This window comes from Myripristis murdjan, chromosome 24 (genome assembly GCF_902150065.1).
Source record: "Myripristis murdjan chromosome 24, fMyrMur1.1, whole genome shotgun sequence".
NCBI lineage: Eukaryota > Metazoa > Chordata > Actinopteri > Holocentriformes > Holocentridae > Myripristis > Myripristis murdjan.
The window spans coordinates 11,614,487-11,637,025 of record NC_044003.1 but is presented as its reverse complement, the minus strand read 5'-3'; the positions used below and the strand labels follow the sequence as shown (position 1 = coordinate 11,637,025).

The following is a 22,539-nucleotide window of genomic DNA, read 5'->3' as shown; positions in this document are numbered from 1 at the left end:
ATTGATCCCAGAGGGAAAAATGGGTCAGTTGATCAAAGTCTCAAGAGAAGGAAAAAAAAATACAAAAATATGTGCCATAGAAATTTGTGGAAAAAAGGCATTGTGTTGAAAGTACGTGCATTAATCCTACAAAAATTGCAAAATTAATTACAAAAATAAGAAACTGAGCACATGGATATTGCACTCAAGTCGTGCAGGTGTAAATGACTGCACAGTTAAAAGGTTGAATTAAACCGTGTACAGCTATGCAGTCCGTTAACTGGGCTGATCGGGAGGCTTGACTGAGCAGGGCTTTTATTGTGAAGGCGGTGAGCGTGGTGTGTGTGCTCTTGTTGTGACTGGCTTGACGCGAGTCCTGCCCACTGGGACGACGGGGGAGAGATGGCTGACACCATAGCTGATACAAGGAGGCTATTTACCAAGCCCCAGAACCTAAATGACGCTTATGGACCCCCGAGTAATTTTCTAGAGATTGATGTCAGCAACCCGGAGACAGTCGGGGTCGGCAGGAGCAGATTTACCACGTATGAAATCAGACTGAAGGTGAGCGACACGTTAGCCCAGTAACCAGCTATGCTAATCACAACCAAGGGGAATCCGATAGCTTCCAAGCTAACACGACCCTAACGTCAGCTATCAGCTTTTTTTAGTCAAAGAAACCGACTTCCCTCCATCATCAGCGTCAAACAGAAAGTTACATAACATCATATATGTTGTTTTAATATTTGTTTTTAATGTCATATGGAAAAAGTATGACTAGCCAGCAGCAATCCTCTGTTAGGGAAACGGTTTGTCCTAGCTAGCTAACGGTTAATGTTACGTAGCAGCGTAGTTAGCCTCAAGCGGAAATACCTCGCCAGACGTATTTATTTTTGGTTAAGTGACTTATGTTTAAACTAGAAGTATTAGTATTATTGGATAAAATCGACCACTTTACACTCAAAAGTGTGCTATATCGGCTATGCTAGCATGTTAGGGTATCACAGCAGTAACGTAGACTTGTTTACACTAGCTTTAGTGTCTTATGCTAGGGCTGTTAGCGTGTATCCGCAGCAATATGAGCAATAATTAGAAATGAGTGAGGCTAGCATATTACTAGCAGCTAGTTGCCATCCTGTCAGTACTGCTGACAAATCAACTGTGTTGGAAAAATTAGCCAATCTCTTCCTGAACCGCTAGCTACAGCTGAAATCCAGCCACACCCCGTTTTGCTGACTGCGGAGGAGAGATAAGAGTGTTTGTCATACTTAATAACAGTCTGACCTGAGCGTATGCATGTGACCAAATACTCAGCTCTTGCCTCCATTTAATACTTAATCTGACTCCAATGATGGCTGGTGGTTCAAGAATCCTGTTGTTACATGGGTTTGGCTTTTTTTTTGTTGACTTGAATGATGATATATTGTGTGAAAACCAGCAACATATGAGGGAAAAATAATAGTATGCTTAAATAAGGGGCCACAAACGGGAACCAAACTGTGCTGTCAGCTTCTCTGGAGCTGTAGACAGGATGCAACATCCTCCCTGCTTGTCCCCAGCCTATCCAACCCCCCCCACACCATATTTCCTTCCCTCTAGTATACAGGAGGAAGAGCATGTACGGGTGAACAATTGCCTTTCTTCCCCAAAACACTGCTGTAATCCATTGACAGATGCAGCTTGTGTACAGTAACATGTTGGACTAAGTAGCTTGTGTGGCCAAATAATTTGTCATTATTTGGTAATCGCTGCAGTGTGGGGAGTGATAGTTTAACAGCCCACACAAGATCTGCTTATTGCAAAATGCTGCTCCTCTCTCTTGTGTAATATTGTCTGTTACAGATTAACAACTCCAGGCCAAATCAGATTAAAAAAAAAAAAATCAAAACAAACAAAAACATTTGGGGCACTGTGCTTTTCCACTGCACAAGCACACAATGGAGGAGGAAGAAACTGACTGAACTGATGTTTAAATGGTTCAAATTCAAATTGTTCAACCAGATGTTCTTAATTAACGTGAATTATTTGTGTCAGTACAATAAATTATGAAGTATAAACATTTTAACAATATATCCCCTATTAGTTTTCAGTGAATGATGCCAAGTTGGGGACACAAACCTGAGATAATGTCATGAAATCAGCAACATTTTCAATAATTGACCAAAGTACTTGTCCGAGACACTTGGGACTGTTTCATTTTTCATCACGATTGCTGTCTGAGAAACTGTGTATGGATTTAGCTTTTCTAGGACTTTATTTTTTTTTATGTGTTTTTGTTCTCGTCCGGCAGTCACAAAGCTCCATCTGATTGCCTCGTCTTTTTCTTAGTTGTGGTTTGTATTGACTGACACCCCTGTAGTTAGTGGTCTGGCATATTTAGATTGGTTGGCACCACTGAAGTATTTATAGTTTCCCTTCACCTTAAAGAAACTGGAGAGAGAAGAGTAGCCGTCTCCAGGCATTAGTGTTGAATATAAGGCTACTGTACTTGATTAGCGTGTAATAATTAGCATATGCGTGTAATCAGCATTATTGTGCGCCTCATAGCCCTCTGTGACCCTGCTTTGCATAAGAGCGCAGAAGAAGCGGCGCATCCCTCACTTCTCAACAAATGTGGTGTCAACTTTGCTTTGCTTCTCTCCTCCTCCTTTCTTCTCCTTTCTTTAGAGGCATTTTACTCCAACTCTAGCATGTTGAGGATGATGGGCATGATACCAAGGCCTGGAATGTGTGGCGTACGATTTGCTTGTGTTTAGCCTCATCTTGCTCATGATGTTTAGATTTGATTTGATTGTTTTTTTTTTTTTTTTTTTATTAATTGTGCCATGCAATTTCTGTTTATAGCTTGCCCATTCCCTTGTCCCATGTTCTCAATGGTATCCCACTATCCGCCCCAAATCGAGAGAGCCCTTATGGCCGCACTGAGAGAGTCTTGCCTAATCCCCTCATTGAGTGGAGAGAAGAATGAATCGGGCCAGGGGGTGGGGGAGCTGGAGCGTTTGCTCCCCATCCTTGTCCCCCCCACCCATGGGAGGGCAGAAAGCCACCCCCTCACCACCCTTCATCTCTATGCCTACTTATCCCCTTTTTCTCCCAGCTGTGTGCAGTCAGTTGCCTCGTTCATATATAATAGCTACCTTCATTTCTGTGATAGAGGCTCAGATGATTTGTGTTGAGGTAGTTATGTCCTTGCTTTGTTTTAAAGAGTAGTGTCAGTTTTGGTGTTTGGTTTTGTGATTGCTTTGGTTCTGACAGAATGCTGACAAAGTTTGTGGTTAAGTAGAATTACGGTCACATAAGAAACTTCATTGTCCATAGTCATTTTGCGATCACATGACAGATTTTGCAGGCAAAAGCCCCCTGGTTACACTGGCTGAGAGACAGGTCTCATGGTCACCTGATCACAGTCAGGCTTTGGCATTTGAAATCAGGAGAAGTCCTTGGAAAAACTGTGATGCTAGTGGCATGCATTTTGTTTTCAAACTGGCATGCCTATGCAGACTTTCAAAGTTAATGTTCTTGTTAAAAACAATAGATTTCTGTTCACATAAAAATCTCTTGGTGTCAAAGCTAGTTTCTGAAATGGCTTGTAGACCACGAGAAGCAGGTGGAATCACTAGCTGGATTTTTTTTCTTCTTCTTTTCGCCTCCACTCCACTCGTTTTTCATGTTCCTAATGGACAGGAGTTGTTCTGCTGAGTCCTATAATGTCCCCTTAATGGTTTTGTGGTTGATGTTGGTTTGAGAGGATACCCACTCCCCCCCACACTCAACACCCACCACCCCGACGCCCCCTCTTTCTCTCTCCAAGCAGCATACTGTATTTGTTTCAACAAACAATGGAGGGGGGGAAGAAGCATTATCAGAATTTCTTGTCTTTGGTTCCCATCTCATCCAGAGAGCACACTCAGGAGAGAGCGAACTTTGGGATCTCACTTTGTTTATGGATAGGAGCACATAAAAGGCCTCTTATAGCTCTCTCTCTCTCTCTCTCTCTCTCTCTCTCTCTCTCTCTCTCCCTCTCTCTTACTCACTCTTTTACCCCTCCTCTCTACTCCCATAGCTTCTCCCTCTCTTTCTTTCTCTCTTCCATTTGGGGGAGGAAAAACCTTTTGGTCATTAATAAAATGGGGAGGGATGAGGGGTGGGGGCTAGCGGGGGGGCTTGTCAGGCACAGTCAAGTGTAATCCAAAGTCTACAGCATCCTCTTCGACAACTATTTTAATGGAAATAGGGAACATATTGTATCAAGGCTACCATATCCTACTTGAAATGACAGTATCAAAAGTGGGAGTTGATACTATGGCAACAAAGCAGCTTTTTGCCAGCTAGGCGAGTCGGAGAGAGGAAAGGCTGTCGGGCTGCAGGGGCCAGTGAGTGAGTGAGTGAGCGAGTGAGAAAGAGAGTACATGGAGAGAGGAGAGCGAAAGACCCATAGCCCCAGAGCTTTTGTTCCCTATCTTTTTTCCCCCTTTTTGGAATATGATGCAATGAGATGGTACTGTGTTGCCATTTTTAATACTATTATTCTGTTAGGTTGGGTGTGTGTGGGAGGGGTAAGATGGGGGCACAGGGGTTAAGGATGCGCACTCTCAAACTTGACTTAATCCATCCAGCTAAAAGCTAATGCATTGGCGGCCTTGAACCATTCTCTCAGGAGACGAGTGATCTTTCTCCCCCCTTCTCTCTGTCTCTGTCTAGCTTGTGGTTTTGAAGGGCTCTACCTCCTTTCAACCCATTTTCAGTGGGCCTAAGGTATTGTGTCCTACACATTATGAATCACATGCTGTTCCTATGGAGCACAGTTTGTGCTGTGGACACGCATAACTGAAAGTGAACCTAGGAGATCTAGGATAGGTATGACGTATGTGGCTTTATATAAGTTTTTTTTCATAGTAGTATCTCTTTTGCACTTAATTCTTTGTTTATTCATTAATTCTTTGTCTATTTGTTTATTTAATTATTTCTTTATTCACCATTGTGACTCATAATGCTTCACTCCACCTTGACAATGAACCATGTTTATCTTGTTCCCTTGCTCTCTTGAATTTCTCTTACCTTTCCTATCCTCTGTTTTGCATCTTTTATTATATTCCTCAGAAAGTGAAAGAGACAAAGTGTGCCTTTAAGTTGTTAAGAAAATGAGACCCGGCCGGTGCGGGCTGGCCCTGTGTCCCAATCGCTACCCAAGCCAGTAACTTGAAACACCCTGGCCCTAACCTCTAACCAGCCGTGAAGAGAACAGAGGCCAGGGAAACCTGATCTTTGACTTGTAGAGCTCCCATGCACTACCTCTTTGTGTGTGTGTGTGTGTGTGTGTGTGTGTGTGTGTGTGTGTGTGTGTGTGTGTTTGAGTGAGTGTGGCCTCTCATTTTTCACTTCTGTCATTTCGTTCCTCCCCTTGTCCTGTAATGCCAATCTCTTAATCGCAGGGTTTGAGTGGGAGAGAGGATTGAAAGGCCAGGTGACTTTATTTCCTTATTCTCTCACTGCTAATTCTTTTGTTTGGAGATGAGTGGTCTGTGCTGAGCTAGATGTGCACAAGCAAACTCAAATGCTGAGGGCTATTCTATTTACATTGTTAACTGTGTGGCTGGTCAAATGTGTATACTTAACCTGTGTGTGCGTGCACGTGGTGACGTTTTTTCTGTGTGTACATGATGGGATTAGAGTCACGGCGGTGGCAGATTACCTGTAACCGTGATCTCTTGTCCTGGGGATTAACTTTGCAGCGCTCCATGCTGTGAGGTAACATGACGCAGCGGGGGCGGCCCATGGTGAGAGGAGAGAGTGGAGTTAATGCTAGAGCACTGGGGTGATAAAGCTAAGATAATCCACTTCTCCTGTGACCTGAGAAAAGCAGGGTGGAAGGCATGGGGGGGGGGGTCGCTGACAACTTCACCTGGAGAGAGCTTGAAACCAGAGGGAAAGCAGGAGAGAATGAAAGTTAGTATGCGAGAGGATGTTGCTGGTGGGAGAAAATCAGGAACAGGGAGCGGCAGTGATTGAGGACTGGAGTGGTCAGTGTTATGATCAGTCTGCTGCTTAAGTTAAGGATTTAGATAGGGAAGGGTGTGGGGACTGCATAACTCAACAAACATACAAAACTTTCATCTTTTTGAGTCACTCAAAAATGGCTTGGCAGTATATTTATATCCTTGATAAGAGATGAAACAGTTTGTTTCTCAGTTGACTGCCAAAATGAATCAATTCTAATTTTAATAAATGATTGTTTTTAGTCATTTATCAAGTAGATTTGCCAAAGATTTGTTGGTTATAGCTTCACAAATGCTAAAAATTACTTGTTTCTCTCAGTTTCATAACATTACAAAATGCAAACGAACACCTGCTGCACTCCTGAATTGTCTTTATGCAGGTGTGTTGGAACAAAAATAGCCGAAATGTAGTAAGGAAGTTGACCTGCACACTGCTCTGTAACTTGCAACACGCCATTTCCCCACACAAATGATCACTTGTTTTACCATCAGCTGTTTGACATTCAGTGGAATTTTGCACAGTAAATGACATGTTATTGATGATCATATCTGTCAGAATATTTCTGACTGGAACATCACAGTTCTGTTGTGAATAAAATCAGGACATCTTTCAAGTTACACAGTTTGCACTACTATATGTGTTCTACATACAATTACAAAGTAAATTAAAAATATATTCCCTTGGATTGCTGGTCAGACTACAGAAGCAGTTTGCAGGCATCACCTAGGGCTCTGGGAATAATTGAGGGATTAATTGACAATAAAAAATATTTTTAAAAATATAGGAGCAACTCTAATATCGATAAAGTGATCTGGTGATATGGCAAAAGTGTAGCTGTAGCTGCTCTGTTATTTGCCTCCACTTGCTTGGTCATCATCAACATTATTTTTGACTGCTAATCAAAAAGCTCGTGTGTAAATACTTTGTGAAAGCACTAATAGTCTTCCATATATTTATGTCACAGTATTGATATTGACGCCTTTGGTCAAAGACATTGTGATATCCGAATTTGTCTGTATCGCCCAGGCCTGCACTCAAAAACATGTAGTAAGGAATCTCATCAAACAAATCAGAATTTTATTTTAGCTTTTCAGTAGCATTTGTTTTACAAGAGAAATAATAACTTAATTATGTTCCATGGCAGCAGTTAGGTCTCATCATTATTATGAAATTCTATCAAAAGAGGCCCCCACCCCCAAGTTTGGGTGGGATCCATAATTTTCAAAACTGAAGAGAAGGACAGAGCAAAGAGGGAAGAAAATGAAGGCCTGTGTTTTCTGCATTGAAAAACCTCAAGAGGAGTCTCAAGGGCAGAAAATCTGACTTATTATCACACAGTGGAGAAATACAGAGCAAAAAGAACGAAAGGGGGAGGCCATGAGAGCGAAAAGACCCCTTCTGCTCTCCCTCCTCCTCAGTTAGTCCTCCACTAACCAGATGAAGCTCCCAGCCTCTCCAGTGTCTCTCCCATTCCTTTATGACCGCACATATCCACCCTACCTTTTGTTCAGCCATTTACTCAGCTTGCTAGTTAACTCTCCATCCCCTTTACTGCACACAGCCACAGTCATCTGCTCATTGATCAGTCTGCTGCTCATACTGTATGTGTGCTGCACCCACTCACTCAATTGCATTGCTCTTGTGGGTCCTTCTTCCATGAATTCTGACCTTCTGTGAATGCGGCCTGCCAATGAAATATTTATTCTCTCCCTCCTTGTTTGTATATTGTCATCGGATGGCCATGTGCCGTCAGGACTAGTGAAGAGGTTTGGCATTGTGCTGTAATGTGCTGTTTGCTTCAGTGTTCTCTGTCAATGTCGAAACATCTCCACTTTTTAATATGAAATTTACTCTCAAGTGCTTGTCAACAGCAACTTGGAATTACACACATTTTTGTGTTGATGTACACACACACACACACATACACACACACACACGTACACACACACGCACACACACAGGAACAAAACAGTCTAAGTGTGGTAGACCTTGGTGAGCAAAACATAAGTGAACTTTTTTTCATTCCGAGGCGTATTTCAATTTTTCTATTCAGTTTGATTCAATTTGTATGGGTCTTTGTTGTGTTTTTTTTCCCCTGCCTTTTTTTTTTTTTTTTTTTAGACAAAGTCAGAGTGGATAACACAAGGCTAGGCCCAAAGCCACTATGAAAAGACATTTCACTTAACCTTTTTCCTGAAGTTGGCACAAGCACTGCCTACCTTGTTCCAATTTCTACAATTTTCTGTCATAAAATGTCCATGATGCATTGCCATATTATGTTGATGGACGACACTGGATACAAGTGAAGACCTGTGCATTATATGCATGGTAAATCAGCCTATGTTGATTTAAATTTAATATCAGATCTATTTTAATTACAGCTTTGGGTTCAAGTATTTAGATTTTCAAAGTCTGATTGCAGGGAAATGTGATCTTACTGACTTGGATGAAAGGCATGGCTTGATTTTTCATTGAACTCCATTTGAATTCTTACTCTCATTTTTTCGTACATCTTATTTTCTCGAGGTCAGAGGAACACTCAGGGTCTTCTTTACAAATGGTTCTTCCACTTGTAATAACAACTACAATAACTCAGGCCTTCAAGACTCAGTGACACAAGACAGCACTTATATTGTGTAATGTACAGTAGCTGTGTCTTTTTTAAATCCAGCTTATTTATGCAGCATTTCCAGCATATGGATGATTCAACACATTTTGCTTCCATTTGAATGTGATGTGATTTTCACACCCTTTTCTCTCTGTCTCTGTGTGTATGTGTGTGTTTGCATCTGTGTGTGCATGTCCACAGACCAACCTGCCCATCTTCAAGCTGAAGGAGTCTCGTGTACGGAGGCGGTACAGTGACTTTGAGTGGCTCAGAGCGGAGCTGGAGAGAGAGAGCAAGGTGAACCACTGAGGCGAACCCAAAGCAGTGGCTCTTGAGTGTTGATTCGTCAAATCAACACAGAGCTCTGACCAAATCTGCACTGTGCTGTTTTGGGAAGAAAACTGTACCTTTGAAATGTGTCTGCACAATGGATCCTTTGAGCTTTTTGTGGTTTATTCAGGAAGATTCCGTCTACATTTTTTAGTATGCTCCTTTTTTCTATTTTTTTTTTTTACTAGACACAATCATTGTTTCTAAGTCTAAAAACTACCTGTTGGTAACCTTAAAAAACATTAAAAAAAAAAACAAAAAAACATCTGTTAGGCCTGGAGATATTCTTCCAAATTTAAGTGTGAGATTCTGTTTTGTCAGCTGTAGGGCATTTTGATTTTTATTGCTGGTCGTTTTTCTTCTTTCATGCCCCTTTGACAGCTTCTGTATGGTTTCTCTTGGTGCTCTTCTATCTCAGGTGGTCGTCCCTCCTCTCCCAGGAAAAGCCCTGATCCGGCAGCTTCCATTCCGAGGGGATGATGGGATATTTGATGACTCTTTCATCGAAGAGCGGAGGCAGGGTCTGGAGCAGTTTCTCAACAAGTAAGCCTGTCTACTTCTTCCCATCTTGTGTCCTCTCCTTTCTTCCACAAGACTAATTAGCCATGAGGTTAAAATGATTCAATCCGAGTGTGTGTTTTTTCCTATTTTTGTCAAATTGATTGCAGCTTCAGCCTTAGTAAGGTGCTATATTAAATGCTGAGAACAATGAAATACTTTACGCAATAGGTAGACTCAACTTTTTCACTTTTCTTTAAATTGTTAACACACTGAACCCACGGAGAAGAGTAAGTCCTTCTCCAATTCTCCTCCTTAATTCTTTTTCGCAATTACCTCGTAAAAGACAAGAACAACCACAGAGGACACAAGTGCGCACCTCCACAACGTAATTTTTCCCACATTTGTTTTATTGTTGATGTGTAATTTATGATAATTGCAGCTCAAATTACAGCGCATGGTTTACTTGAGGGTTGGTGTGTGCACCCCTGCTTATTTTTGATCCAGCGTGTCCTCATTTTCTACGGCGGAACAATAAAAGTTACAGTGGGATTGTAATTATTTGCTTTGATTGCGGACTTGGCCATTATCTTTGTTTCATGTGCAAATGCATCAATGTTTCCCGTTAGAATATTAAGTGTGCAAAGACAGTTGAGAAAATTAAAATCCATAAATAGTTAAAGGAGATGAGAATGTGTTAGTAATTAAGACACCCCCACCCCCTCCTTGATTCCTATGAATGAAACACTGCTGTTGATCATATCATTGTTCAGACTTAATAGCGGTGAAGCTGGCCAGCAGTGTTGTTTAATCCGTGATTGAGAGCATTGTGAAGAGGAATTTTCTGGAATGGTAAACTTGATTATCACTGCAAAACAGGTGAGGAGGAGGAGGGAGAACTGTCACTTTGCGATTAGGCTTGTCAAACATAACGCTTTCTTCCGGGAAAGAAGTTGCATGCTCGCGCCTATTTCCACTGTAAATGCATAATACCACAAGATCCGATGTTGCTGCTGCTGCGCCTCGTCCTCAATGTTTGAACTACCAAGAGAACTGAGTCAGCTGTATCAGGTTCTAAAGAATTTCTTGAGGGTAACATAGCAAGTATTTTCAATAAATGAATATTTCAGTGAATTGCCATGTTGTTTGACTTGAAGACAACTCGTATAGGCTGCTTCCTTTTTTCTAAACTATCCATCCATCTATTCTCCTTGCCTGTTTATCCCTACTCATGGTCACGGGGTGTCTGAAATATTTCCCATTAAATCTTCAGCTGTACAATTTCATCAGGCCAATCTTTTTTGCAAAATTTGTTGTCTGAAAAATGAGGGTTTTTTTTTCAAGGGTCTCAGGTGCACTGGCTAATTCTCGTTAAGCTCCTCTGCGTCCTCTGATGGGACATTCTAAAAACCTTGATGGCCATAGCAGCTTAATGGAGGAACTAATAATGCAGGTGATGTAATCTGCAGATTTACTTTGAATCAGCAAATAATTCAAGGGGTTTAAAGGAACTGTACATTTTGGAAAAAATATCGGCCTGCAAACTATACAGTAAATGTGCATTTTTCATACCAACACCTACTCACTCCCCTTACCTGTGTCAAAGGTAGGCTGTACTGTGAGCACACTGTCACGAAAAAGTCCTTTATCAAAGCCAGGGTAGTTAACTTTGCAGAGTGGGCAGACTTTGTTGAAAATTTTAACTCAGTGATATGGTAAGATAAGCTAAATTACACTAACTCAGCTAGGCTAGGTGGAGATTCTTGGGGGCAGGGGAGCGAGGGTGTGCACAAGACCTGATTGGACTGAGTGATGACGTTTCCTCGAGGTGATTGGATATTTGAGTCGCACTGAGCTGCATTTTAACACATGAGATTACAGGCCCAGGAACAGCCCAGAGGATGTTTTTTTTTTTTTTTTCCCAGTGTATTTACATTTGCTTGTGTATAATTCCGTTTTGTCACAATTATGAGGAAAAAATGTTGAATACACAAGCTACACAAGAGCACATACATGAGAATCTAGGTTTACACATTTAACTGAATAGCTCTAGGCTAAGGTACTAGGCTGTAGTGTCAAAAAGTGTTAAAGGAACATTGAAAACCCATCAGTAATTCTTAAAGTGCATTGTAGCATGGCACCAAACTGATCAAATAGCCCGAATACACATTGGTATTCATTCAAAGCAGAAAACAAAATAAGGATGTTGTTGCCATTTTTCAGCTTAAAAAATGTGTTTTATTCAGTAAGCCTGTGAATTGTGTTACTATGGAAAATAATGCATATTAATCTACTGTCTATTTTCTGTATGTCTAATACTGTTTGAGATCCTGTTCTCCCTGTACCATATTCCTGCTTGCAGAATTTTTCTGCTAACTGGCTGGTTATTTCAGTGCCTTAACAAGTTCCTTGATTAGACTCATTATTGCATTACCAAAGGCTGAAAGGTATGGTGAAAAAATCATATTGCCATTAATTTTACAGATGTTGCGGTTGCAATTTGTTTGGCAGGAATAATACATTTTATCATCATTTTTTTTTTTTTATTGTAACTTTTATTTTCACTTAAAAGTCTTTTAAAATAATGATGGTATGAGTGTTTGTTGTGGTCTGTACCAAACAAACATGTTTTCTTACATCTGGAAAATACAATTTGTAAGACTATAGTACTTTATTTACAACAATGTTATGTAGCACATTTTACCTTTATCAATAAATTGTAACTTCTGCAATTTGGATATGGCACTTTGCCAAATTGCTAATTCAATAATATTTCAATTAACTGTTCAGTCACTTGGAGTTAGTGATACCATTGCAGTGGTACTTAAAAAGCTAGCATTGTGACTTCTATCATATTTCCTTTATTAGATGGGATGACACAGGATGTGTTAGGGCAGCATGGAATGCAGATTAGTTATATTTACAAAATCTCTTCATAGATTGCAACAGAGAGGGAATTTTAGATGGTCTTTCAACTGTGCAAACTTTGGATGGTCCATATTTGGAGATAGCATTCATGCTTTTCAAAATCTGAAAATGGACCAAGCCAAAGCTCTACCTCAAAATTGGCATGAAGATGCACAGATGAAGAAAGTCATGCCCTGAAACGTATTTCCCTATTTTACTGTCAGCCCTTTCCTTGTTCTTTGGTCTGTTTTTCTCTACATTCAAACACTGAAACATTTTTCGGAGACTTCCTGCCTTAATTCCAGCACGTTAAACAATCTCCCAAAACATGGACTGCATTTTCTGCCATCCATGCTGGTACTTCCCAACTCCTCTTACCTTTTGTTTCGTTCAGGCTCCCATGCACATCCATATGTGTGCATCCCTGTGTGTATTCACATGTTTTTCTGTTTGCACGTGATGACGTTGTGCATCCTCTTAAGGTGGTGCTATTCAGAATGCAAACCTGCCTTTTGGTCTTGTGTGTTTCAGAGTGGCTGGTCACCCTCTGGCCCAGAACGAACGCTGCCTGCACATGTTTCTACAGGACGAATCTGTGGACAAGAACTACACCCCGTCCAAAGTCAGACAAGCCTGAAAGACAGGATGGCTCCTCTTAGCCTGGCCTGGTCTGGCTCGGCTCCACTCAGCTCAGCTCAGCCCCACAACCCCAAAGCTCTTTCAACTACGATAGGTTTCTCTCGGACAGCAAACATTTCAGTTGTCTTCACTTCCCGACCCCTCCCAAAATCACTTATTGTCCCTTTTTGATTAATGATCTTGCCTGGTGGTTGTTGTCACCTCGTAATTGGATCCGAGTAAGGATGTCTGATGCATTTTAACTGTGGTTGAAAATAACTTAATAATTTCTCTTTATGTCTGGAAATTTCACTAACATGGGTATGTTATGTATGTATCAGTGAAATATTTCTTCAGTATATTCATTTATATCGTAACCTTGAAAGAATGTTCCATGTATGCAGACCTCTTGTAAAAACCCACTGTTTACCATAGTATATCCAGCTGGCATGTCGCTCACCATTACTAGGACCTTAACACACACATTGTTGATGGGCTTTGCCTTTCTGATCACGAAATGAAGTCCTTTCTTCAAACCGAGGCATGTGTGTGTGTGCACCAACCAGCACCTCCCTGTTGTCACAGTGATTTTCTAGCAAGTAAGAAGAAATATACACAGAGGGAAATGCAGTATTTCTACTGGCTATATGCATTTTGAGATTTGTATACTGCTGTGCCATTTTTGTTTATTTTGAAAATTTTCCAATAAAACAGGACAAATGCACTCATGCATATGTACATGTGGTGGTGTGTTGATGATATGCCCAGTTTGCCTGTTCAGTGCTGCACATGATAAGTGATACAGAAAATTGATCAAAGTTGCTCATGAATGTTGACTTTTTTTTTTTTTTTTTAAGTCCCCAATACAGGTATACAAATATCCGTGGATGAATCATTAAAACTTTGACTGGAGTTATAAACTAGTGTTGCCACTGGCTAGACAGCTAGTTAGGGGCGCTAGACTACTTTGAGCATTTTCTAAATAATAATGTAAGTTATTTAGATGATAGCAAACCCAACCGCAGTTTTTATTAAAATGACAAGATGATTAATATCCCTGGAGAAACGCAAAAGAGTTTTTATAAGAGCTGTTGATGTTTTGCTTTATGCTGGAGTTCCTAAATCTTTCTCCCCAAACTGATTCATAGCAGAGTGTTGTTAAAAGGCGGGACTTTTTTTTTTTTTTTTTTAAATCATTGCCTTCTATTATAAATCATTTTTTACACTGGCGATACAAGCTTAGATTTGAAATGAACGGAAATCCACAAAGATTTGCATAGTAAGCAACGGCTTTTTATAGGATAGCCTATATTTTTCTCCCCACATGAATATTTGACTAATAATTTTATATTACATAAAGACATGCCCTGAAATTCCCCCTGGCAGTTTTATATCTTGGCTATACGAAAACACTTAAATTTGATGTCTTTTATTCTCAGAGTTACAACCCCCAAGTAGTTACAACTCCAAAATTTACAACAGAATAAAAACACCACAGTCAACAAACAGTTCCAAGTGCTGAATATTATTTTATCCAGTGTTAGTGTCTAACTTCACAAAGTCGACCTAGATATATTTAATGCTGAGCCTCAGGTAGGACACACCAACACAAATAGGACAGAAACCATTTAACACAGACACCATCTTCAGATGAATTAAATTTTATAGTTCATTTAGGAGGCAATGCAGGAATGTATATATATTTATATATATATATTTTTAAAAAGTCTCTGTTCCTCCAGTCTGCGCCTCCTTCGTTGTCCCATGCGTTTGGTTTCAGCACCGGGTCAGAGGGACAGCGACTCACGTCCCCCATTACGCATGCGTCATCTTTTTGGTTTCCTCCATTGGGATTGAACATAGCATTAAAAGATTGAAAGGGCATTGGTCATCAAGCTCATTGGTCTTACAGACACTCGAAAAACTTCTTGGAGATATAAAATTTCTTTGTCAAACAGTCGCAGGTGCCCTCCAGAGTCTTTATGTTTAAGCGCTGTAGGGTACCTCCTCGGAGACTGCAGGTTCTCTGTAGGCCTATTTTTACAGGCAATTCTATTATGAAAGTTACAGGCTATTCCTTAACTCTAGAGCAAAGGTTAACAGGCTACTTGGTGAAATCCGGCTGTTTTACAGTCTTTGTTTCAGTAGAGCCTAGGCCTAAATAGGCTATCTTCTTAAATCAACAAGATAAGACAGTTTGTGCTCAGCAAAATTCAACCCCAGCTACAAGCTGCTTGGATGTGGCTACCGCGGGTCCTCTGTCCTTTATCTCCACACATTTTCATATATCGCTTGATTTGTACATGTCGGAGAGCAGCCTGGTGATGGGCACGTTGCCGATGGTCTTCTTGAAAAACACCTCCTCTATGGTGGAGGGGCTGACGGAGCGCAGGGCCGGCAGGAGCAGTAGCAGCTTCCCGAAACGACAGGGTTGAGTTGGATACCTGCAACACACCAAAGGAGTGCAATCTTTAATACTACAGGTTATTCTTGGCACATGTTCTCTCTCTCTCTCTCTCTCTCTCTCTCTCTCTCTCTCTCTCTCTCTCTCTCTCTCTCTCTCTCTCTCTCTCTCTCTCTCTGCGAGTGTGTGAGACAATGGGCTGTCACCTGCTGGACTGGCTTGTGCGTAAAACGCGCAATGTTTTAACATGTGCCCATTTTCAAACTTATGTTATATGAGCTACACTACAGAGAGACAGACATATAAACATTTGAAGTAGGTGGGTGTCACTGAGCTGAATCATCGTACCTGGTGTGTATGTAGCTGTTGAGAGTGAGCTGCGCTTCGTCTTGTAACGCAGCGATGGCGCTGGCGTTGCGGAAACTTCTTAACTCAGTGCCGCCATGCGTGGGGACTATAAGAAACGGGAAAGGTTTTCACTGTCATTACATAACAGCCATAATCTGAAAACTAGTCCTTAAATCTGTACAAAACGACTAAGTAAACTTCTGGTATGAATGCAATGCCTTGCTCAAGGAGAGCCTCGGACACGCCTATCCTCCGTCCCGCCCTGACAGCTTTAACTCACCGGCTTTGAACGTCACTATGCACTTCAAACAGGCGAACTCGGTTGCATCCAGGCGCATCTGTCTGAATCGGGTGACCACCTCCTGTAATGCTTGTATTTCGGAGATGATTTTATTCATCCGCTGAGACTCTGTGTTGTCTGTGTTGAGGCCTGTGTACACAATGCATCAACACTTCAGCATGTATTCAGATTTAAGCAGTTTATCAACATGCTCAAGATCAGCCCATGAAGCCCACAGGTGACTGTTGTATTCTATAAATAGTATGCCTTCTGTAGTGACAAGGATAAATACCAGAAACAGCGAGCAGGGTATTGGAGTCCACGGGAATGGCCCACTGTGCGATGCCCAGAACAAATAATTCCCTCCAGGCGTCCTCCAGCAGGATCAGCTGCAAGCAGGGATTGTTTAAGTACCTCATAAAAACCATTAATAAGCCAGTTTCCTATACTGGTGATATAGCCCCTATTTGTCATAAGTCATTTTGATTCCTAGCTGGACAATGGGCCTACTCATTCATGCGTAAAATATGACGGATATAGCTTTTCCATATCACGCACATTGGAATTAGCTCAGTAAATCCTAAGTCAAGTCAAAGTACCAGCGCCTAATGTCGTTATCAAGCATTCCAAATCAGCTTATGTCGACTAGATTTCTGAGGACAAGCTGAACCGTGAGTGACGACTGACAAGATGTTATTACCTGGTCAGCGTGCCAAATAATTATAGACACTGGCCTGTCATCCATCAAATTACCTTACACAGACATCTCAGAGGAAACAGTACTCCTACAGATGCTCCCCGGTGTAATTTCATAAGTTATACCTTGTCAGTTTTTGCTAGATTGTTGCACTCCATTACAATTATAAAGTCCAATGTCACATTTGGAATGGAGAGGTCTGATGTCTGTCAAGTGCCTTGTAAACCGTGTTATACCAATTAGCTCTCCATGGTTAAACTGTCTCATTTTCCTCAGTTCTCACCAATTGCCCCTCAGGCTCAGTGTACCTGGTCAGATAAAGGGAGCGTGGAGAACGCGGGCACGCTCTTGGCCCACTTGATGCTCATGAAAAGGAGGCGCGCCGCCGATTCGCACACGGACTCCGTCGCGACCTCGTAGAGGTACATGGGGGTGCCACTGACTTCATGGGGGTACTGGGGGATAAAGGATAACATCAGTCTGGTCATCATCATCATCATCATCATCATCATGAGGTAACACAGTTCAGAGTACAGCTCCAAGAAAAGGTCAAATTCCAAGCCCCAGCACCCGGTTTTATAATTATTAGTGTTGCCTGTGGTGGATTTAGAGTGAAAAATCTGACTGGCAGATTTGTGGCTCTATAGGCTGCTAAATCGGCACAGGAATGTCAACTTCTAACCCTTACGCAAAGTAAGTATAATCCTATATTAAAATCTTAGAGGGCTGCAGAACAAATATAAACGCAAAGTGGCGAAGTGGTATGAAATATATTGAATAGCTTAGTGTATGACTATTTTAGTGGCAACGGAAAACATCCAAGCATCCATTAAAAAACATCTAAGTATTCTGTAAAGTCACTATAAAATTACTACCACACACACCTGACAGGGATACAATTGGACAATTGGGATATTACCATATGTAATAAAATAGCGTAAGGTTATTAAAAAGCCCCCATTGAGCAATGGGAGCAATGGGAATATAATAGGGAGATTGTAAAACTACCTTTGGGGTGGGCTGTGCCAGACCCACGATAGCCTGCCTCTCTGGTGTGGTGGCCACTGTGCTCATCTCCAGGTTGTGTGGCTCCAGTTGCGTGACCGTGGTGAAGAAGGGGGGTCCCGGCAGAGAGGATCCCGGGAAATGGGTCGATGTCCCGTTCACCTCTTTGTGGCCTCGGAAATATAGGGCGACCTGTTTGCGGATGGTGGAGGTCCGGGGCCCCCTCTCGTGCTGAACGGCTGTGAAACGGGAGAGCAGCACACACTCTGCGTTAGGAGTGATGTCTGCAGAAGTGAATGCATCTTACACATCAAGTGCGTTCATGGTAACTAACTAGTGCATAAATTTCAACAGCCTCACAGTTACCAATCTTTTTCTTCAGTTGACATCAGCGCAATTTGGTTTCACCGATCATTTATAGAAGAGATAACTGAGTAAAGGTAATTAAACATAATATAATGGCAATTAAGGACGCTCACTGACAAATTTGGGTGTGTAATTGAAAAGAAACAAACAGCAATGAAACGAGTCACTATTCTCAGCGAGTAATAAGTGAAGTAAAATTATTCCTTTTGAGATAAGTAAAGACTATCAGCAAAAGTGTTGCTTTTTGAATAACAGGTGAAATGAATGAGTTTGCTTCTCATGAGAGTCTTATGAATGTAACCTCTGTTAAATACACTTTTCCTTCCGACTTGGCCACCACCACCTAATCGAAACGACTCTGCAGGGCGAGTCTATGGCCATAATGATGATTCAATTAAGCCTATTTACCGTCTTTATTCATGTTCACTTCCAGACACTTTTTCAAGCGGCACGCTCGGCATTGGTTTCTGTGAGTTTTGTCCACAGGGCAACCCCCCTATGCAACGAGAGAGAGAGAGAGAGAGAGAGAGAGAGAGAGAGAGAGAGAGAGAGAGAGAGAGAGAGAGAGAGAGTTACAGCTTCCAGTTGAATTTTCTCACAGCATTCTCACAGCCACACAAAAAAAGCATCGTGCCATTATCTTCCTGGGAGGCCAATCTCCAGGTGAAAGATCATACTATTATCAGGCTGTTATCATGCAGTCATCGACCTGCTCCCCTGCGGCTCCGGTGCAGCCTCGTCCCATGAGGATAAGTAGCCTATCCCGCCCTCTGCTGCCTAAATCCTCGCCTTAGTGTCATTACATTAGATTGGATTACACCTGATATATTAAAGCAGCGCGGTGTTTAGCTCAGTACTTAATGGTCCAGGCATGACACAATTAGGCTCATCAAGGGGGACTTAGAACAGCGCCTGAGGGGAAATCAGCTGCAACCTGCGCGTAAAATGGGCAATGCGTAAGTAAAACTGTAGTGTTTTTTTGGATGAGCACCGGGGGCGTCATCTCACTCCGGTCTACGGTAAATCCCTGCTTCTAATGGCACTTCAACACATATAAATTATATAAACATTTCAGGGGACAAGGGAAGCAATATGTGATGTTTGATAAGATATTGCCACTATGATAAATTGTTAGATATAGACGCACGGACTTTAGAGGGTGATCCCCTGATGTGATTTTGTCGATATGACCTGCAAATTGGTTTCTGGCCTTAGTGCAGGATTTACAATTCATTTTAAAGGGAAAAACGACAATATATAATTTGACTCACTTAAGCTAAATTAGCCAGTGCACATTGCCACAGCCAAGTCAGGCCCGTTGATAGTCAATAAGTGAGAAAGTTATCATTTTATGCGCTTGAATGCCCAGTCCGTATGGGCTTACAAGACACTAAACAATACTGACCAGGATGGACACATAACAGGTCATAATTCAGTTCCATGTCAATTAGATTCACAAATAACTTGCTTTGATGGATGCAGTGTTCTCCGTCTTTGCTGCCAAGCATCCCCTATAAATCTCGCCAAAACAAAAATCTCTATATCAAAAAGCCATCTCAACATATCAACTTCGAACCTCCAACACAAATCAGGATTTTCCAACTCGATCTTTTCAAACAAGCAGTCCCTGCGCAAAGGACAACGAAATACAACATGGAATCATCCTGATCGTGTGAAAACGGATTTGATGGAGTTCAGGATTCTGTAAAATAAAATAAATAAGAAGGGGAGGGCCTCACCTGAGAGCCAGATTTACAGACATAGGTCCTGTTCCTGCGGATGCTCCGCTTGAAGAATCCCGAGCAGCCGTCACAGGCGTAAACACCGTAGTGCTTCCCTGAGCTGCGGTCGCCGCATACTTTGCATGGGATGTCCAGTATCCGACCTAGAAGAGGCCCACACTGAGTTAGAAAACATATTCAGTGAGACTAGGGTAAACTGAATCTGAAATGGCTCCATCAGCTATGGATTAATAAAGTTCAAGGCAGTATGTAATTAGTTTGTGTATGGATAGTGAAGCTGTGAATAAATAGCAGGGGCAATTTGCAAAACTGAAACAGGTAACTTGAGCAAATTTTACCAGTGACAAGTGCACCTCATTTTCATATTTCACATTTTTGCACTTGTCCTGTGGGTTTGCACGAACACCGGTTCATTCTCACGGTGGCCATCCCTGCCAAAACGTATGCTCTCTATACTGCAGCCATCATATTCATTAAGGCATGTAGCCTGCACACCATCTCTCTCTCCCTCTCTCTCTCTCACACACACACTGGACAATGCCCCGCGCCTTCACAGGTCGTCCGACCATGGGAATTCACTGCGCACATTTCAAGTATAAAGTCCGGTGGGAAGCGTCATATCTGAGCTCTCTAAGACAATGGCCCGAGGGCGCACAATGGAGACATTAGGGGAAAGTGTTAACTTAATGATTTTCCCCCATTGAACCTCGTCTGACTGCCTGGATCTCGACAAGCTGCCAACTCCCCTTCATAATGGGACTCGACAGCTGCTTTATCCCGCAGGTCTATAGGCCCCAGGATTAGGGAGTGACACTGCACCATGAGAATAATGCGCACCAACTCGTTTCACCGACTCAAATGAAGTGTATGTAAATCGACCCCGGAGTAGATGAAAAAATGTGATTTTTTTTTGTAAAGATTTTGTATTCAAATCTATTATAAAGAAGTATATTTGTATGCATATGAGGGAGTCTTTTTTTTATTCTTCAGGGAAAAGCCGTGTATGTAATTACACTGACGTTTTGCCACCTGCTCATTGATTCACCAGTGACCCGTCAAAAAGGGTAGCATGGGAATAACTACACAGCAGCAAAAACAATGACTTCAGGAGAGAGTTATAGGGCTTCAATTGGCAGATTATTAAGAACCAGAGGGTCGTCGGCTATTAAACTGCAGACTATGGTCGTGTAATAGGCCTGAAATAGAGAGCGAACATTTTTGCATTAACATGCTGGTTAGGGTTTGAAACAGGAAAATAAAATGCAACTCTCCTTCTTGTCTCATCTGTAGGTCTAATTTGAATTTTTAGGCCTGCTGTGGAATAATTTATTTCCTGACAAAAACTTGCCTGCTCACCCAAATTGCAGGCAAACTGTAACCACTCTAATATAAAAAGAAATCACAACTCTATTGATTGGAGTCATTCAAGCCTATCGATTAGCCCGTATTTATTAGAATTTTGCATCGCAAATTTCAAGTTCACACGTGAAATTTCATAACAAAGTTTTAACAGGCGCCGTTGCATTATACATGCTTAAAAAAAGAACAAAATATTTTAAGAAAATGCTCACATAAATGTTTGACTGTAGATCATTGAAAGCCAGAGAAATAAAATGACGCATGATTTTGTTGTGAAGGAGGAAAATGTATTTAACTTCCCTCTGTGGGGGTCCAATTCGTCTCCATTGTGTGAAGTAATTGCTTGAAGATATATGGCATATTCTATTAACGAAATTACCATCAAGCCAAAAACCTGCTAAAAGAAGTGGAGATTACATTTTGCTGACTGTGGGAAATGTTTTTCTGACCACCCATAATGTGGGCATGAACTTGAATGACAGAAATGTTATAGTAATTTAATAGTGTCAGTTTTTTATTCCCATTTAAACCATACTGCTGCGCCAATTTGAATACATTTTACTGTATGTTTAGAATAGATCATGCAATTTGAGGAAAAAACACACAGGACCAGGCTGTGAAATCGTGCTACATAGGATGGCATTAAGGCCTATAGGCCCATGGAAATTTAACTGAAAAACGTCCTGTAATTTGAAGTACAAAAAAAAAAAAAAAAAAAAAAAAAAAAAAAAAAAGAAAAAAAGAAAGAAAAAAGAAAAAAAGAAAAAGAAAAAATCAAATCCAATAAATTCAAATAAAACATCAGCAGCCTAACAAATATAGCTAATAAGAGGAAAATATTAATTAATTAGGAGTCCTGCTAATGTGATAATTGTAAGAGGTTGAGCAAAAAAAAAAAAAAAAGCATTTAGAATTCATTTTTGAATTTCATTTTGAATAAAGGAGCACAAAAACAGTTAGCAGTTTAACCTAAATCACTGAGTACATTCATATATAATTAAATGAACTGATTAACGTTTTTTGCAGTATTCACACGCGCACGCACACGCACGAACACACACACAACCAGAGCCACTTAAGCTGTCCATACATATTAGTTTCACTAATTGGTCTAAAGGAGATGACCAGCATCACATTAAGGGAGGCATCTTTTACAAATCTTAAAATCAGATTTAGTGTAAAGTGACTTTATTTAATGTGCACGGGTTGATATTTTGAAAGCAAGACTGAAAATGGAATTACAGGCAACAAGTGGCAACAAGTGGGACTCAAGTGGGACTCTCGAAGAAGACTATTCTTTGTTGATAAGGATGGATAATTTATTTTCATCACTTTAAACAACGAGCACAACACAGAAAAATGTGCGTTCCTTTAAGAGATGTCTGTAGGATAATTCAGCTA

At 41.2% G+C, this 22,539-nt stretch overlaps 2 protein-coding genes across 2 annotated transcripts in view; one reads left to right on the top strand and one right to left on the bottom strand.

Moving 5' to 3' along the window:
* The first annotated feature begins 336 nt into the window (after positions 1-336).
* On the top strand, positions 337-13,675 carry snx3 (sorting nexin 3). Its single transcript, XM_030047183.1, has 4 exons — positions 337-543; positions 8,786-8,881; positions 9,333-9,457; positions 12,851-13,675. Exons 1-4 carry the CDS (start codon positions 382-384, stop codon positions 12,954-12,956), a joined length of 489 nt encoding a protein of 162 aa, XP_029903043.1. The 5' UTR covers positions 337-381; the 3' UTR covers positions 12,957-13,675.
* A 428-nt stretch (positions 13,676-14,103) lies between these two features.
* nr2e1 (nuclear receptor subfamily 2, group E, member 1) overlaps positions 14,104-22,539 on the bottom strand; it is a 9,422-nt gene continuing 986 nt past the window's right edge. The window contains exons 2-9 of the mRNA XM_030047182.1: positions 19,777-19,922; positions 18,446-18,533; positions 17,675-17,910; positions 16,975-17,121; positions 16,262-16,358; positions 15,970-16,119; positions 15,690-15,795; positions 14,104-15,381 (exon numbers count right to left, since the gene is read on the bottom strand). Of these exons, the coding sequence (XP_029903042.1) occupies positions 15,219-15,381; positions 15,690-15,795; positions 15,970-16,119; positions 16,262-16,358; positions 16,975-17,121; positions 17,675-17,910; positions 18,446-18,533; positions 19,777-19,922 (1,133 nt within the window). The 3' untranslated portion in view covers positions 14,104-15,218. The remainder of the gene's footprint in view (positions 15,382-15,689; positions 15,796-15,969; positions 16,120-16,261; positions 16,359-16,974; positions 17,122-17,674; positions 17,911-18,445; positions 18,534-19,776; positions 19,923-22,539) is intronic.

What these genes read in the sequence shown, in the direction of transcription:
- snx3 (XM_030047183.1), top strand. Translation starts at nt 382, where the DNA reads ATGGCTGACACCATAGCTGATACAAGGAGGCTATTTACCAAGCCCCAG. An exon ending in CGTATGAAATCAGACTGAAG is followed by an intron (nt 544 to 8,785) that starts GTGAGCGACACG and finishes GCATGTCCACAG; the next exon opens with ACCAACCTGCCCATCTTCAA. An exon ending in CTGGAGCAGTTTCTCAACAA is followed by an intron (nt 9,458 to 12,850) that starts GTAAGCCTGTCT and finishes TGTGTGTTTCAG; the next exon opens with AGTGGCTGGTCACCCTCTGG.